The sequence below is a fragment of the Dermochelys coriacea genome, chromosome 12 (genome assembly GCF_009764565.3).
Source record: "Dermochelys coriacea isolate rDerCor1 chromosome 12, rDerCor1.pri.v4, whole genome shotgun sequence".
In the NCBI taxonomy this organism is placed as follows: domain Eukaryota; kingdom Metazoa; phylum Chordata; order Testudines; family Dermochelyidae; genus Dermochelys; species Dermochelys coriacea.
Window position 1 is genome coordinate 14,561,022 of NC_050079.1, and position 19,258 is coordinate 14,580,279.

The window sequence follows — 19,258 nt, forward strand, 5'->3', positions numbered from 1 at the left end:
GGGTGCGTTCCCGGGGGGGCGGTTAGGGTCGGTGGGTCCCAGGAGGGGCTAGTCAGGGGACAAGGAGCGGGGGGGTTGGATGGGTCGAAGGTTCTGAGGGGGGCAGTTAGGGGGCGGGAAGTGGGAGGGGCGGAGAGGGGGGCGAGGGCCAGGCTGTTCGATGAGGCACAGCCTTCCATACCTGGCCCTCCATACTACCCCGATGTCACCCTCGGGCCAAAAATTTACCCATCCCTGATCTAGGAGCTCCAGTCATGGACCAGAATCCAATTGTGCTAGGCACTATACAAACACAAAACAAAAAGATGGTTCATAAAATAAAACAACACGTTCTTACAGTATTTTTGTATTACATGAGTTAGTGTGATATTTTCCATTATAAAAAGTTATAAAGTTAATCTTTGCTGAAGCACACTTCTTTGTTATATTCTATGAACACAGTTTTAAGTCCTATTTTCTTTTTTTTTTTTTTCCAAGGAGGGATGAATCATGTATGTCTTCTGTATTTCTTGCTATCTTAGAGCGTCCTTTTCACTGGAAATTTTCACAAGCAACATCTCATTTAATTCTCAAAAAAAAAAAAGTGTTTCAGATTTGCAGATGATATATCTTATCTGAAAATTCAATAAAAAGGAACTGGGTATCTTGTTATTTGCTTTTTCATACTTTGTTCACTTTTTAATTTGATGCACTAATAACTCCATTATGCTATGTCCCAAACTCGATTGTAGCAAGTACTTATAGAGTAAAATGTTTTCTTTGTCTAATTCCCAGCTAATAAGAACCATGCTACTACTAATAAAGGAGTTATTAAAGATTTATAATCTCAGAAGGCTATGTCATTAATTAGGAGACCTAAAAGGATAACTAATGAGTCCTTAAGAAGACCACTTCCAATTATTGACTAAATTTTATTCCAGTCCTGCCCCAATAAAATTGTGCTTGTGGGCAGTCTCACCAGATAGGAATAAATCTTATATTTTCACATCTTCTCGAGCACTGGTCACTGCTGGTTTTATAATTTTTTTAAAACTGTGTTGGAGCAAGGTACCATTAATACAACATCTTAATAAAACATTATTCCTTTAGAATGGTACTGTGAAGGCGTGCATAGACCCCTCATGGACCAGGAAGGTGACAGAGAGGCCCTGGTGATAGGGCTAGCCACATCCTCTGGGCCTGTCAATCTTGAATGAAAGGGAGGAAGCTACAGTAAGCAGGGGAGAGTGTGGAGCAGGATTGCCCTAAACAGCAGACAGCAACGGTGACTCCTGAAGCTGTGGAGGGAACTCCTAGCCAGGAGACCTTCACCCCAACCCTGATGAGAATTCAACAAATTCCCAGAGTAAGAAAGAAAAGGCTGAACCTGACTCAGAGGCCCGTCCAGAGGGTTTTTCCCAAGCCCTCCTAAGGTGGTGCTGGACAGTTGGCAGCATTGTACACTCCCCTCTTTGCTGGGGCCACAGGGTGGAAGTATCCCCGAATACATTAGAATTTGTGACTTTCATTTTGATTCCCCATCCAGAGAGACTTAAAAAGGCTCACAAAGGGCAGAGCCCCACCCCTTGAAAGTGGGGCCTGTTTTGAAATCACCCAGTACAGATAATTGGGCATGGTTAGGTCCCCCCTCCTTCTGAGGGAGGAATTACCTAAGACTCCATTACTGGTACACATGGCAGACGATCATTCCTTAATGAGTATTTCTCTAAGATTTTTTCCTCTATCTCTTCCTCTATCCTCTTTATATATTTTGCTCACACGTTTGTCTGTTTGTGAGATGGTACAATTCTAAACCAGTTCCTGTATAGCCAGTGAACTTTCTCTTAAAATTCTGTTTACTAGTTTTATGACAAATATAGTATCGGAGCTGTAAATGTTGGTAAAAGGGTACTGTTGCAGATCCAAAATGGTCTTTAATTTCTTGAAAATTCATTAGAATGTCTCCACGATACAACTGAATTAAAGGTAGGTTTACCAAACTAGTTTCTTAGGATGAGTAAGAGTGGGACATGATCAAACCATGGGATGTGTCTTTCAACTAATTGCATGAAAATGTATAATGAAAAGTGTAGGTGAGTATATTTCATGCAGGCAGGAGAAAAAAGTGTAAACTTCGTAATTCAGACGTAAAGTTCACCAGCTGTCTCTAAGACTTTATAAGTGAATTTAAGTAAAATATAATTCTTTCAATAATCAACTTTTGGCTCTACAGTACAATTAAAGTACCTGCCAATGATAAGTACTCCTTCTTTAAACTTGTGTAGAATACTAAAGAAGTTCAAGAAGAATTTGGTCTGCCCTTGATTAGGAACATATATGTTCCTCTTGATAAACATATTTCTCATTTAATTTCCTTTAAAAAGTAGATTTTTTTAAAGACACCTGTCTCTCTTTTCTTTCAATGATTGATATAGATTATATTCCATACCTGGGCATACATAAATGAATAGCACACCCACACCCCTGATTTTTAACTGATGCAGAGAAAAAATATGCATGACAAAACCAACTGACTCTAAAAGAAGCATCTTGTCCCACTTTAAAATGTGCCTCTTTCAAGAAGGGGCTACCTATTGGGCTACATTTCCTTAATTTCAGTTAAAGCCTTTACAACATTATTGAGACCTTTAATATTAATCCAAGTAACCATAATCAAATTAGCCATTCCAGTCATTTGCTTTCTTGAATAAGTTAATTTTCATATTAGTTTCTAATTTTTGTTGTTGTTGTTTTGGTTTCAGCTCTGAGCTCAGTCCTGTGGTCCTTATCCCACAAAAACTATATGCTGGTATGGCAGAGTACCGTACATAAGACAGTATGTAGACAATAGCAACAGAATATTCATTCTGCCAAAAAGTAATTTTATACTTTATTACATGACTGACAGGTTAATTTTGAAGGTGTTTGGAACAGAGTTTTAAAGAAGTAGGAACCTTTTTACTATAAGATACCAGTAGCACTATCGGTCTGTGTTCCAAAGACAGTAAATAACTTGAAATAATAATTTTCTGCCTCAACATGGTTAGAAATGTCAGATGCGAGTTGAGATGATGAGATAATTCAGACAAATAAAAACAAACATGATCCTTCCACACAAAAATTAAAATAAACATTTTTAGAAGTTTGAAAACAATCAATAACTTCAATTTTTTTTCCAGTTTCACAAACTTCTGCACTTCCTGATTTTGGCAAGGACCATAAGAAATGGGATTTTCACTAACCACATACATCACTTTTGCCTCTGAAGCGATTACAGTATCACAATATTGTGTATTTTAAGTAAAGTGTTATAATAATAACAACATTTGGCTCTTGTATGGCCTTTTTCATTCATAGATGTCAACTGGATTGTAAGTATCATTAGTCCCAATTTACAGATGTGGATACTGAAGCAAATAGAGGTTAAGTGACTTCTTCAAGATCAAACTGTAGACTAGCAACAAACCCAGGATTAGGTCCTGGCTCCTGGGCCACTCTGCCTCCATAATAAAATACCATGTTTACCGCAACAACTCTGGGCGGTGAATGTTGAGCGTTTAATGGTGCTCACTGTACCTGGGACAATTGTGTTGAGCAGAAGCATCAATATCAATGAATATCTGATTCAAATTCATATTATGGTAAAAGTGGTCTCTTATCAGACTCATTGTTTAGGAAGGAGGGAGCTTACTTCCTGTCATCAGTTTCATTTAGAAGTGCCAGCTACCCTAAGATCTGATGAGAAAGTGGCATGGCCATGATTAAGATAAACTGTGATGAGTTAAAATGCTGTTAATCATATCAACTCAAAAGTCAGCACGATAACTGTTATTTCATGGGATGAATCAAAATATTATTGATTCTCAGCTGTTGTTCTGGTAAGATTGCCATCTGGCTGGTTTTTAACCGGTCTGGCTGGGGAAGAACTGCCAGGGTATTTTTTCCCCTTTTCCTGCTCCCCCACTCTGAGCGTGAAAGGGAAGAAATGCTCAGCAGAGACTTCCCATGGGCTTATCCTTTTCGGAGCTGAGCCTCCCTTGGAGGACTGGGCTGTCTTCCCCTCCTTCCCAGCATGCTCCGGGATCAGCCAGACTCTGTAGCCTCCATCTCAGTAAGAGAAATGGGGGTGGGGAGTTGATTGTGGGGCCACCTTCCCTGCTGGCTGCTTGTGTATTTGACAGGGGACCAGAGCCACCTTCATCCCCGGTTGGACACAGGCTCAGACTCAGAGTGCAGCAAGGCCTTGAACCACCCCCAGCCTCCCCCACCTGCACAGCCATCTGCATGAGGAGGGCAGAAAAGGGTCAGCCTGTTGATGATAGGACATCTAAGAGGGGAAGAGGAGGGTCAGGCTGGTGGTGGAGGGGAGGTCAGTAGCCGTGTTTTCTGCGTTTTGGAGGTGGCAGCCTTATGTTCTTGGTAAGTAGATTATAGGTCTGATCCAAAGCCCATTGCAATCAGCAGGAAGGAGTCTTTCCACTGACTTCAATGGGCTTTGGCCCTAAGTAGGTTAGTTAGTAGCTCACCTTGGTGCTGTCCTTCTCTTGCCCTATTTTACATCTTGTACTCCCTGTTCCTCTCTTTCTGCTCTGTGAATGGTTTGATGGTTGTTGGGACTGCGATACCCTCCCTTGAAGGACAACATCAGAGCTTGATCACTCACCCGAATTGCCATCTTCTTCCAAGTAGGATGGAGAATCAGAGGTAAGTCAGTCTAACAGTAGCCTCTCTAACAGCCAAAAACACCTAATACAGGAGTAAGATAATAACACCTGTCATGTGATGGGGGTATCAGTCTTTTGTAACTCTGTCCCATATCATGAGAGTGAGGCAAAGAAATCATCTCTTAACAACACTCCTGTGAGTTACATCCTTATTACAGTCAAAACCACTCTCTGCCCTATTTCTTCTCCCCTTCCTCTTCACTTTCCTCATCCTCTTTTCCCCACCCTAATTTTTCCTCTCTTTTTTCTCTCCCCTCTCCCAGTGTGGTGATTGTAACATCAGACAGAAATCACCAGTGGAATGGTTCACTCAAGTTGCTGTATTTGCACAATACTGTATTGAAGTTCTGATTACTGAGGTTATAAGCGTGTAAATGCTAGACAGATGGCATGGTCTACTCTTTTTTGGATTGTGCATAGGATAGAACTAGGAACTCTTGAGGTCTACTATAATCCTGGCTCTACTATTAACTCATTGTGTCCTTGGTTAAGTCACCTTAACCTATGTATCACAATTTCTGTGATTGAAAAAGAAGGATAATGCTCGCATCCCTCAGTATTGTATCCATTTTACAAAAGGAGAAACTGAGGAGCAGAGGTTAAATGACTTGTAGAAAGTCTTACAGAGAATAATAAAATGGTCACCGGATAGAGCCTATGAACAGTCCTGATTTTCTGTGCTTTTCTCCGACACTAGACATACTGCTTCCCCACGTCTACTACTGCATGGAAAACACACTTGCCAGGGATGTAACAAAACCAACTGGACTTGGAACATGAGGGTTTACAGATTTAAGTCAAAGATGCTGGTTTTTTTTGGGGGGGGGGGTGAATTTATATGTGCATATTTTTGTAATATATCTATTACTGATTCATTTAAATACATTTTCTGTGCTTTCCATAGACCAGGAGTCTGAGTGTTCTTTATGGCTAATTGATTTGTGATGATGATGATGATTCAGAAGAAAATTTAGCTGAGGATGGAACAGAGTCATATCTTATGTGATACCTCAGACTTAATAATTGTTGGCACTTCTAGATTTAGATTATACTACTACCAAAAGGGTACATTTCAAAAAGTTTCTTCAAATTCAAGGCTGCCTGGTACAAAGGAAATCCTTGGCAAGAGTATTCCATTTACTTCAGAAAGATGCTTACTTTATTACACCATGAAAAGAATGGAACATGCACTTAAAATAACCAATACATAAATACAACTGCTCTGAAAGAAAAAAGAAAGTAGAATTTCAAAGCCATGGTTCTGTTAGAGGATATGAAAGTGAATAACCAGAGTGAAACTTACTGGGCCCCTTTAAGATTAAGTATATAAAGTGATAGAAACGCTGGGGACCACATTCTATCCTTAGATAAACCAATGAGATCAATATGGTTTGGCTGTGTATGTAGCCATTAAAAGTGTAGCAGTAATTATTTGATTTATCTCATGAACTTGAAGAGATGTTGAGAAAATAAACCCCTTACATACCTGTTTTATTTTCAAAATTGTTAAATTCTCCATGGAACAATATCTCATCCAAACATAATGCTTTGTTCTAAAAGAAAGGTAATAAGCATACATCCTAGTTTCCATTCCTTTACCTTAAAATGGTCCTTTGCTCTCACTTGATCAATTATAACTGTCACTAGAAATTCATACTTACATCCTGCGACTTACTAGAGATGGTCGAAAACTGGAATTTTTATTCTGTGCAAAAAGCCATATTTTCTAAATTTCCTGTGAAACAACATTTTTGAACATTTTTTTCTTTCAGATCAATTGAAATGTTTTATTTCAATAAAATCAAAACATTTTGTTGTAATTTTCACTTTTTAAAAATATTGCATTATAATTTATAAACAAAATTTAGTTGAAATAGACCTGTTCCATTGGAAATTTTTCAGTCAACTCTCGCCAAAAACAATTAGACTCCTGGGGACAAATCATGCTCACCTTAGTTATGCAAGTCCCACTGTATTCAGTGGAAACATGCCTATACATTGGCTTCATAAAAACTGTATAAAAGCAGAATAAGGCACTTAGGAGTTGCCCTCAGATTTGTGATAGTCTCTCAGAAAAACTGCTTGTCATAAATAATGTGTGGAGTCACAGCTAAGAAGCAACTTTTCCTACCTTGCATAAATGTCTTCCAGGAGTATAGCCTCCAAGTGAATAGACAGCTTTTGGTGCTTGCACTTGTTAAGCCTCATTCAAAATTCTTCTCTCCTCTAGAAATTGAGGTGCCATCCCTGTTTACCTATCATTTTTCTGTCAATGTTGTTTGTAGATGAGATCTCCAAGAACATTTTACATTCTGAAGGGCTGCATGAATTCTGGAATAGGCTCTGCACTTCTGCTATTTTTTTCATTTGGCAAATGACTTATTTGTCTCATGAGTGTAAATATTTTTGCTACATGGTACATGTTGCATATGAGTGCACTGTATACAAAACTTGCACATTTCAACCATTGTTTGCTTCCAGCATCAAAGTACACTGTTAGTTTTGATTCTTTGGAGGTTTGAAGTTGGCAAACACTGACTGAACCAGAAGCTGATTACAGTGTTTGGATGAGCATATCTTGTTGCTCTGTTAAGGCACTTGTGTGCTCATATAAAAGGTGTATGGCCTTACTTATCCTAGGACTTTATATAGCACCTATACATGTAATAGGTAAGTAAAGATGCACCTCCATGCCATGTTCAATTTTTGGATTCAGAAGCTTGTTTTTGGGCTAGGAGACAACTTTTTTTTGCCTTATGCCATGCCTCTCTGGGATCAGCGTAGAATAAGGTACAGGGATCTCAGCACTGAAGTCTTTCAACTGGGAGGTTGCAATAGCTCAAGGTAACCATTACCTCCCCTTTACTGGGATGTCTGCAGTCAACATGTTGATGGCTCTGGCTGAGGGGAGGCTATGGAAAGGTTGTTGGAGTGACGTGCTGATTCCCGCAGCATCCCAGATGGAGCTTAAAGGTTTTCCTCTTACGTGGGTTCTATGAGAAGGAATCATGGGTGCTGTCATTTGGATTTCCCTGTGCTAGCAGGAGTGAATCGAGCCACAGGATGTAACAAATATTAAACTTATAAGAGCACGATTGGCACAATGTCCCCTTTTTAAAATCCTGTGTGTCTTTCCAGTGTCTGCAAAAATTAATTTAGGACACATCATGATTGGTGCTGGCATTTCATTTACTGTTTACAGCCAATCTGCCTATACAATGAAAAATGGATCACCTTCTTGCTCACACACACATGTACATATGCATACATATATAAGACCTGCCTACATTTGGTTATGAAATGATATAATGGGGAGGATTGTCAGTTTGGACTGTGCAATGGACTTTAATTGGTGGGCCAGGGTTCCAGTTGTATGGGTATCTCCTAAACTGTATTTCAGGACTCAGACACATAGATGTCTCTCCCTCATTTCCTCAGACCAATGAAAGTGCAATAAAATTGTACTTATCTAAATTTTCTTGTAAGTTAGAAGATTAGACACTAGCCTGTTAGACCTTAAAGTCTGTAGCCACCTCTTTCTGTGGAGCCTTTCAAAATGAACATGTTTTAAAAATGACCTAGTCACTTCTTTGTATAACATGTATTTTGTGCTGAAATCCTCTGCTTATTTTTTTAATGAAATTAAAAACCTTATGAACACAATACCATGTCAAGAACTGCAACATATATAGGAATAGCCTCTCTTCTCAAGAGGATGAGGACCTTTGGCCACACATCTTGCCAGTTTCTATTGATGATGGGTTTTGCAGTTGGGTGTTAGGGTGGACCTAGGCTCAAAACTCTCAGCTTCCTAACTGCTGAAGTGGAGAGGAGGGGCTGCAGCCTTCTTTTGGATCCAGAGATCCATCTTTCCTCGGTCCCTGGCTCCTTCACAAGAACCCTTTATTTTTTTGTCATCTGGTTTTATGAAGGATAAAATGAGCAGATGTACAAGACGTCCCCTCCTACAACAACTGTACAGAAATATGAGTGCTACCATACAGGGTCTTGTTTAAAAGTTCTGTGGCTAACATTTTTGGGATACAAAAGCCTCCATAGATCTCTATTGTGACAGCAGATCCAATAATGTGGTGACTATGGTTGAGTAAACATATTTGGATTACTGTTCTCCCTTTCGCTTTGGCTTTCAAAGAATTTGAGAGAGAGAGAGAGAGAGAGAGAGCGCTAGCTTTTGTGGGCAAGCTATTATGTTTTAAAGCCTTAGTCTGATATTATGCTATAAGGATCTTTTTCTTTCTTCTACTTCCAGGTTCAGCAAGAAAGATACCACTATGAATCAATAAAGTACATTACAAAACAAGCTGCAATTTAAAAAAAAATGCAGTGGTGGAAGTTACTCACCTAAAATCTTTCAAGAAAATAGGACAGGAATTGAAAGGTCCGGTTACATCCAGTTATTGGAATATCTTTTGAATACAAAACAAGACTAAAAATAAATAAGAAGGAAAGAAAGTTTGTCAAATGAAAACAAACCAAAGGAAATACTACGGAAAATTATTAGAATTTTTTCAAGTGAATAATGGTCTTGTTTCTCTAGAAACAAGATATGGAAAGTGTTGAGGAGGAAGGAAAGAAGGAGTAGATCTTGCTAGGGAAACTGAAGTCTGGGCGTCCTAGAGCGGTGGATGAATAAGAGGCAACTATGAAAGTGGAAAAATAAGGGGGGAAACGGAGGAGCAGAAAGGACTCAAAGATAGTCCAGGGAGATATGGGCATGTGGATTAAGAGAAACTGAGGAATAGATATAGGGAAGTGGAGGATGGATTGGAGAAATGGGGAGGGGGTAGGTGTGTGTATATATGTACAAACTGTTCACTGTGTGTGTATGCATGCATTGTACACTTTGCATGAACTTTGCATTATGTTTACATTTAGTTTAGTGTTAGTTGCATCATGTTTACTTGCATGTGCAGCTGTGTGTGCACAGTCCGTATGCACTTTGCTTCATGTGTGCATTTATGTGTTCACAGCATGCACCCTGGGCCCTGTGTGTTTGCGTGCGCATTGTTAATATTTTAGGCATTTATATAACGCTTCAACTGTAGCTTTAAGCACTGTGCCTTGTCTTTGTGACTGTGAGTGCACATGGGGCACGTGCTGTACAGTGCATATGTGACTGTGTGCGAGCACTGGGCTTTCTCTATTCACTCCACACGTGGGATGGGATGGGATGGGGGTATGTGCCTGCACCATATTCTCTGTGCGCGGTGGGGGTGGGGTGTAGATCTGTGCAAACATTGCGTGGCACGGCCGATGCACTCCATGTGTGGATGGGCAGTGGCCCCGGTGCACGTGCGCTGTGCACTTTTTGGCTGGGGCTCTGCTCTGGCTGGAACGGTGGGTGCGCAGGTGGCCGTGTGCCCCCAGGGCGCGCGCGCGCGCTCCGCTCCGCTCCCCCCGGGTGTGCGCGCCGTGTGCGGTAGGCCGGCTGGGCGTGCGCGGGGGAGGCATGCCCGGCGAGCGCGCGCCGGGCTCGGCGTGTAGGAGCCCTGGCAGGCCGCCGGGGCGCAGGGAGCGCCAGCTGCTCGCCGTGGGAGGGGTGGGAGCGCGAGGAGGAAGGGAGCCCCCCCCCCCCGGTCCCTTCTTTCCACCCGCTTCACTTATTCATTCCTCCTGGGGTGCCGGCGAGCGCGAGGCTTCTCCAGCACTTTGGACTCCACGCGGTGCGGAGCCCCCCCCCCCCCCCCGTCTCCCCGGACAGCGGGGCTGGGCTGCTCTTTCTCTCCCGCTTGCCTCGCGGCTGGGTTGTCGGCGGGCAGAGGGGCGAGCGGGACCCTGCTTCCTCCCCCGGCAGCGGGGGCAGCCCTTTGTTCCCGCGCCGGCCGGCGAGCCCCGGGCAGAGCTCGGCAGCACCCTCCTGGGGCCGGCAGGGCGCCGCGGGGAGAGCCGCGGCTGTCTCCGCGCCGGGCGCGTGGCTTCTTTGTGTACAGCTGCTCCTGAAGGCGGAGGCAAACCCTGTGGCTTGGCCCTGAGCTTTTAGAAACAGACAAACAAACAAACGAGACCCCAGCCCGTCCTGCCTCCCCCCCCCCCGGCAGAGAGAGAGAGAGAGACACCTACCTGGGCTGCTCCCCCCCCCTCCCCGCCTCCCTTGTTTACCTGCACTTTCCCCACCGCCTCTTTCTTCTCGCTCGGGCTCTGCCCTCCCTCAGTCCCTTCCCTCGTTCGTCCCCCTCGCCTCAAAGGAAAAGTCGGCTCCCTCGCTAGCTCCAGCAACTTGGTCCTTTCCCTGAAGCGCAGATCCAGGGAAGGGCACTGAAGGTGGATCTATTATAACCTCCCAGCGCTTTTCTCGAAGTGCGCTTCTTGGACCGAAACCACCCCCAGCATGGATGTAAGATTTTACCCAGCTGCAGCTGGCAGCTCTCTTCCCGGAGACCCTTCCAACCTGGACTTTGCCCAGTGTTTGGGCTACTACAGCTACAACAAGGTGATCGTTTCTGTTCTTCTTCAGGTTGCGGTTATATTGCTTATTCTGTATGTTTTAGAGTTTGGTGTACGCTGGGGGGGGGGGCATTTCAGGAGGTGGGAATTTTAAGTAGTGATCCAGCCGGTTAAAGCTTACATTTCGAAATGGGACACAATTGCAAAATGGGACACAATGTGCTTTAAAAGTTTAAATGCTCCCTTTTCCCCCTGGCATGCATTGATGGAGAGAGCTGCTGTGATTTTTGCTCTGTGAGAATATTTCCGTCTCTCCCTCCCCTCCCCCCGAAAGGCACAGCTTTGTAATATTGCATTTACATCTGTAAACACAAATGTGTTACACTTTGAACAGCTACATCATGTTACCGCTTGCAGCGTTTCATTGGCCACAAGAGAATTACTAAGGAACCAAGTGTTTTCATCTGGGCAAAGGATCTTGTGCAGTTTTTTTTATTAAATATAATTTTAAGATGCGCTGTTTTTTCCCGCATGTCGGGAACAATGGACAGCTTCTTTGAGTCCATAGTAGCAGAGTGGGATTTCTATCCAGGGCCAGCACTTGTGAAGTTTTTAAGGGGCTGGACCGACTTCTGCTCCCAGTGTTATGTTATAGCAGAGTTCTGATGGAAATGATGTTTCCAGACAGTGCATCTCTGTGGTGGGGGAAGGAAAGAGATTATTCTAATAATTTGTGCATTCTGTTCTTTCAGATTATTTCAGATCAGTTTTATCGAGTCTCTAAATAAAGGATTATTATAAAGTGGAGGGTTATCCTAGAGGTTTACGTACCTCAGCTGCTAACTTTAAAAGGGAATAAACATTTTGATTTGGATATTGTCAAAGAAGTTGCAGTACTGCTTACTGTATTTGTTTTTCACACCTTTCTTGTGGTTTGTGTGGATTTCACAACAGATGCTGCTAGTCGGAAGGAGTAGATGTTCCCCAGTGGCTCAGTTTATTTACAAAATATGTCTTTAAATAATATCAAGACAGTTTGTTTCACAAATTACCAAAATATGGAAAATGCGAAGTTAAGAATGACACTGACTCATGCTATTTTGAAAAAGGCTTAGCTGTTTGCACTGGGATGTGTCAATAGCACATTGAGCTATTAGCACTGGGCCCTCTCACATGTACATAAAGGTCCCTTTCACACTGTGTTTTTCCTGGTGCTGTGTTTGCCCAACCTCTGGGGCCTTTTGTGAGGTACTGTATGAAATGTTGGGGAAAGAAAGGGTGCTGCACAATGTGTTAACTTATGTTAACTCTAGTTCTAGAATCCTTTGCGAATGCCTAGTTAAAGTTTGAGGAAACACAGAGATCACTTCAAAAAAGACAGAATTTGGGATCAGAATAAATGGATGGAACAATATCTGAGTATGGAGAAACTTTCTCATGAAAAAATGACATACAAGTTGATGTCACAAGTACACTTTTCTATTCCTCTTCAAATAATTCTAATTTCAATTGCTGCAATGTTGAAGCTTGTGAGTGCTGTTTTGTGATCTGCCTTGCTATTCAAAACACAGATATACTTTCACTGGGAGATGTAGAATAGACTTCCCGGGAAATGTACATGACTCACACATTGCGCATGCTCTCATTGAATACAACACGGAGGCTATTAGCATGCTGCTTTGTTAATAGTTAATATTAAAAGAAAACATGAATGAAGATAACAGGAGTGTCAAGCTTTGAATGCTGCTAAAGGCTTCAGAAATGCTAAAATGCCTAGTAAACATGCATTGTTTGGTACACCAACTAATTTTGAAAACGTTTGTCATTTAGTTGACATAAATTTATTTATTCATTAACATTTTTATTGTATTATACACATTGTGTACTTATGTTGGAGCCACTACAATCTACTATGTAAATTCTTATTGATACAGTGATTGTTACATCCAAAATCATGAATAGCTCCGAACCCAGAAGTTTGTTGTGTAAACTCAGTTGGTGGACATGCACGTAAAGTTCACATCTAAAATCACATACTGAATAAATTTTTATTGCAGGCAGAAAAGGAAATTAGGGCACATATCCCACGAACATTAGTAACTAACTTCTAATGGAAGTTCTGTTTCTCTGTGCTTGTTAACACAGTTTTGATAAAGACTAGAAGGCCAAGCTTCAACCTATAGCAGAAGACATTTTTATAACTTAGAGGAGAACTTGTAAAGATCTACGTTGTGTGAGTTGTTACAGATAAATCTTTGCATGTTAAGGATCTGATCTTGATCAGACGCATGCACTCACAGTTCCTAGTGATGTTATTGGGATTGGTGGATATTATTTCCTGTTAGGATCAGTCTGGAAATCAATAGCATACTGTGCAGGTGTTTCAAGAACAGAAGAAGTGCAATCTCTGATTGAGTTCCTAGAAGGGAGGCTCCTGTTCTATAGTAAGTTAGGTTTGACTTCTGCCTATACTCAATAGCTCACCTATCTTCTGTAGTTACTCTCTTGCATGGAAAATATGCTCCCCACCCCCTTAAAAACAGAGTTCACAAAGGAAGGTTACTAGACAATCACAATGGGCCCTTCTGGCCTTAAAATCTATGCATCATTTCAAGTTTTCTTATTAAGTTTAGTTTTGAAGGATTATTATTTATTATTATTTTTGCAGATATGCTTAGGCAAAATAAACTATTTTAGTCACTGGGATGAATTGAAAGCATAGAACTCAAGGGTGAAATCCTAGCATCATTGAAGTCAATGGTAAATCTCCCATTGACTTCAATGTGGCCAGGATTTCACCCCAGGTCTTCAGACTCTTAGTTGAGTTCCCTGTCCACTTGACCACTCTGCCTCATTGTTACAATCTGTATTCATATTCCTCTTGTAATGTGGCAATGACATTACCTGTGACCACTGAGTTGCTGTAGAAAAAAATTGTGTGATGTTACAAGTAAAATGGTTTCACGTTGGAACATATCACTGCATAAACACAGTTTCTATGAAAATACTGCCAGTATAATTTAAAAAGTACAGTTGACAATTCATGAGTCAGCCACTGCAAATTAATTGTTGAGTTATGATGTCTAAAAATTTTAACACAAGCACTGATGTTGGGTAAATACGCTAGAGATAATCATTGGAGAAGAATTCTCACTCTAACATACCTCTCCCACCCTCCGCCTAATGGACAATCTCTCTGTCACTCTTCTGGAGGCCAGGTGACTTTGCCTACCCCTAAACAGAGCTCTGGTATAAATGTCACAACCTAAACCAGTGTACCTGCAGGTATGCAGTATACAAGAAGGCTAACTTGATTTCTTCCACCAGAACAGCCTCCAAAAGTTGCTGCTACTCAAGCTTAAGGTCACACTGTTGGTTACTCACTGTTGTGGTAAGTATTTCCAAGGGGAGCACCTTGATTTTGAAGTCTCTTCGTTTGGAAATCAGTTAGGCCCCTCCTGCAATGTATTTAAGCACAAGTTTAACTTCAAGTACAAGAATAGTCCAAATATTGTTTGTATTATAGTAGCTTCTAGATATTTCTAGTTTAGGATTCTATTTTGCTAGGTACTGTGCAAGCACATAGTATGCTCCAAAGGGCTTACAAAATAAATAGCTAAAGAGCAATAGGCGAAACAGAGGCACAGAAAGGTGAAGTGATTTGTCCAAGGTCACCAGCATAGCCAGGCATAGAACTAAGAACTTAGATCAGTGCCTTTTCTGGACCATGCTGGATCTCATTGACTTCAATACGATTAGTTACATATTTAAAGTGAAGTATGTGCTTAAATGCTTTTCAGGATTGGGCCAGTACTTCATAAATTTTCCATACAGTTGTGAAGGTAGTTGGGTAATCAAAGTACATAACCTGCCCCTCTGTGTGTTAGGATTGATGGTAGTATTCAAGGAGTAGACCCATCTCTAATGGGTAGAATTGTATGAGGGACTGCAGTATGCCTCTTTTTAGTTCAGGCCTGTTATATTTATGTGCACTAAAAAATTCACCATAAAAGAGTTGTAAAAAAAATTATAAAAAGTTGAAAGAGACCAGCTGTTACACATTCTGCTTCTGTCTTGCTCCCTTTTATGGTTCTGCTGATAGACAGTAATTTTGGACGTAGGCTATAGTATAATGTTTTTTTTTTCTAAATAAACTTTTTCCAGTTACTGAGTAGATTACATATCTTGAACTGAAAATATTTATGGAACTTTTTGTCAGAGAAAATAAGGAAGTCTGTATAGCAGCCACAATTCTCATGGTGCTTTTAAAACAAACAAACAAAAAACCCAACCACAGCCTGGTGCTTAAGTGAGTTATCATATTAGAACTGAACAAAATTTACTGCATTATTTAACAGTTTACATTTTTATTGAAATACAGTGTATTTATTCCATACAGATGCTCTTGACGGTCAAAAATTTCAAATTTGGGTGCCTAAATTTAGATTGGATGCCAGAGTTTGACATTTTTGGCTGAAATATCTTGTATCTTATGGCTTTAACCATGAGTTTATCCTATATTTCAATAGAGTTAGAGAAGAGACAGCAGTAGTTTGGGTCATGGGGAGCCTTTAGTCTGGCTGTACAGTAGTGAATGAAAGGAAAACTCTGTTTCCTTTTGGTGGCTGAGGATCCCTGGCAATAAGCTGAATGCCTTAAGACATATGCAGCAGTGTGCATTTTCAAAGAGAAATGTGAGTTTTAAGTTGACTGTAACCCATTATTGCTGCTCGGTCATGTTTATGCGTAGAAGCATAGGGTTCTTCACATGTCCCAGACAACTCGGTCTAAAGACAATGGTTATGAGATGGGAGACAATCCAAATAAGGATCTGATCTCTCCCCTTATCACCTCTTTCTGGATTGCCATTTTATCACCATTATAGTTCAGTGATCCTCCTGGATAGCTGACAAATTTACTGAACTGTCACTTGCAACACTGTACAGGCAACTTCTGTGGGGAACCGGAGAATAGTGCAAAATGTCCCCCCTGCCCTCTGGGGACCAAGACTGTTCCATCTGAGACTCCCTTTGCTCCAAAGAGGCATGAATTCTGATATCACTGAAACCTTTTTCAAGCCATTGTGCTTTACTAATACAGGCTTCATGAGGAACAGTGAAAATCCAAAATTAGAATAAAAATTACAGTTTGTGCCATCACTAACTCTTGCAGTACATTGTCTTTCTGAAGAATGATCTACAGCTTTTCTTTACTTGAGTCTTCTTGAACAGCTAGCTTAGAAAACAAGCCTCCTATATGTCAAGGGCAGCCACTTTACAAAGGACTATGTTTTTTTGAAGGAGCTTGTGCATAGTGCTGACACTAATTGGATTGTGCAGTGTATAATTTTTTTGTTCAAGTAATGCAACTTCTGTATTGAATAAACCATTTGTATGCATGACACAGGGAGAAATTGGTTTTAAAACCAGTTAACATAGCAGAAGCTGTTTTGATGATTTGTCAGCAAGTTTCATTACAATTAATTACACTGTTGTACTTCATTAAAATCCTTGCTGATTAAATTGTAAGAAAAGTAAAGTGCAATAGTTTATTTTTAAAGATTTTCTGAAGTATGTTTAGTATGGCATATGAAAAGCCCAAACAGGTATCTTTTAAAAATATGAAGTGATAGTTTGTAACAAATTAATTCTCATAAAAATATTTCCAAGAATGAGGAAAATTATTTTTTAAATATCCTTTTGAGGCCTGTTCTTATAAGATTGTTTACTTCAAATATTCATTTTGATATAAAATGATCATGTTGAGTTCTACTGAGGAAGTGATGTGAAATTTTGGTAGCAATGTTACGGGTAATCGCTTATATTCTACTGAAACACTTGTGCATGTGAGGAACCTTTTTTTAGATTGTAAGCTTTTTGGCTGGGACTTCCATTTACAGTAGAACCCAAGAGTTACAAACTAACCAGTCAACCACACATCTCATTTGGAACTGGAAGTATGGAATCAGGCAGTAGCAGAGACCAAAAAAATCAAATACAGTATAGAACTGTGTTTAAATGTAAACTACTAAAAAAAAAAAAAAAAAAAAAAAGGTAAGTAGCATTTTTCTTCTGTATAGGAAAGTTTCAAAGCTGTATTAAGTCAATGTTTAGTTGTAAACTTTTGAATAATGTTTTGTTCAGAGATACCAACATTTCAGAGTTATGAACAACCTCCATTCCTGAGGTGTTCATAACTGAGTTTCTACTGTATTATATTTTTGCACAGTGCCTAGCACAATACGCCAAACTGATTGTAGCCTTTAGGTGCTATTTATTGCAATGTAAATATAATTATTATTGATTTGTAGTGTAGTTGTAGCCTTGTTGGTCCAGGATATGAGACAGACAAGGTAGGTTGAGGTAATATCTTTAAATGGACCAATTTCTCTTGGTGGAAGGAATAAGATTTTGAGTTTAATTATTATTATTGTTACTGATATCGGATTTGAGTAGTTTTATTGAGTTCAGTGACACTATAAAAACACCCAAGTTATGAAGACATAAAATAGATAATTCAGTGGGATTACTCAAATGCCTGTTCGCAGAATCAAGGTCTTAAGTGAACAATCTGCCTTTTTGATCTATAGACTCCCATTGCTGCTTACAGCATGACGTAAAATTGGGTACTGCACTGGCAATATGCAGCCAAATACCTAACGGCAAGGCTGAGTACTCATATGTTTAAAACTCTTATCTGATAGCAATTGTCCATACCGTTACCTCTCTATCTTATGTATTTATAGAGTGCCAGTCACCCTGGTATCTTGGAGATGATTTCTACCAAAATTGAGAACGCCAGGGAGAAAAACTAATCAGGAATTTAGATAACAAAGTCACACAAAAACCTTCTGGTCTCTACCATTTTGTTACATTAAGATGAAGCCTTTGATGAGATCATGTTTGCCCATTATTAAATGTTTGTTTTTACAATAAAGTTACCATTTCATATCTGTTTTCTCGTTCTAGGCCTGTCAGCCCAAATCCAAATGCTATTTTTTGTGTGTTCTCTCTACTTGCAATGAAAACAACATATTGAAAAAGACAGATTTAATATAGGTATTGAACTTGTATAAAGAGAGGGGAGAAATCCTTTATTCTAGAATTACTCCTCAGATTTGCAGTTTTCGTATCAAAATAGATGGTTTATTTGACAACACTTGGTGTGTATATATATAAAGTCATTTTCACTGTTTCCCCTGCATAGTCAGTTAGCTGGTCCGTTTCTCTTTTGTTAATGACCCCTTATAAACATCATCATGGGAGCAGAAAAACCCTTATAAAGTTTAATATTTTCCTCTCCTCTCTCCCCCCCCCACCCCCAAAAAAAGACCTATTATTAGGAGGTTCTCTGTCAAACAGGAATTTTTGAATTTGGTCAATTTAACAAAAATTCAAGTTGACTGTCTCTTTAAGCTGATATAAGATTTCCTGGATAGAAATGCAGCGTGTTTCTTTTCACTAGCACTTTTGGTTTTTAACTTTGTTTATACTCTTTGAGGTCTGATCCAAGGTGGAAAATGTTTCAATGACGTATATCAGGCCTATTCTTGGTGTTTCATGGCTTGACCCTGCATTATTCCTCCTGGCCACAAGTTTGCAGCACGGATATCCAAGAGCTAACTCTGGTGGAGGAGAGGTGGATGTGGCATATAGAGAAGGTAAAGGTAGAGGATACGTTAGTGTGTGACCAGGCAATAGCTAGAGGCAGGGGGATCTGTTGCAGTATCCAGGATATCTGAAGAGAACTCAAACTGTTTTGGTTTGGATCTCATCAGCTGAGAGTTGCTGTGGAGAGGCAGTGGCACATCTCTTGTTCCCATTTCTCCCCATGTAATGTATACAATGAATGATTTGGGCCTCAATATCTTTGTCTGCATTTTCTTTTTTTCAGTTTAACTCTATCCACTAAGACAGCTTAATGGAACTACCACATAGATTCATAGATACTAAGGTCAGAAGGGACCATTCTGATCATCTAGTCCGACCTCCTGCACAGTGCAGGCCACAGAATCTCACCCACCCACTCCTATGAAAAACCTCACCCATGTCTGAGCTATTGAAGTCCTTAAATCATGGTTTAAAGACTTCGAGCAGAGAAGCCTCCCTCAAGTCAACCATGCCCCATGCTACAGAGGAAGGCGAAAAACC

The 19,258-nt window shown here is 40.4% G+C and overlaps 1 protein-coding gene and 1 long non-coding RNA gene across 2 annotated transcripts in view; one reads left to right on the top strand and one right to left on the bottom strand.

The window, feature by feature from the left end:
* Positions 1-326: 326 nt before the first annotated feature.
* On the bottom strand, positions 327-9,152 carry LOC122456284. Its single transcript, XR_006275092.1, has 3 exons — positions 9,066-9,152; positions 4,506-4,725; positions 327-568 (listed from the first exon to the last, which is right to left on the bottom strand). It is a non-coding gene; the product is annotated as an uncharacterized LOC122456284 (long non-coding RNA).
* A 1,015-nt stretch (positions 9,153-10,167) lies between these two features.
* TOX3 (TOX high mobility group box family member 3) overlaps positions 10,168-19,258 on the top strand; it is an 83,733-nt gene continuing 74,642 nt past the window's right edge. The window contains 1 exon segment of the mRNA XM_038367735.2: positions 10,168-11,154. Coding sequence (XP_038223663.1) covers positions 11,053-11,154 — 102 coding nt within the window. The 5' untranslated portion in view covers positions 10,168-11,052.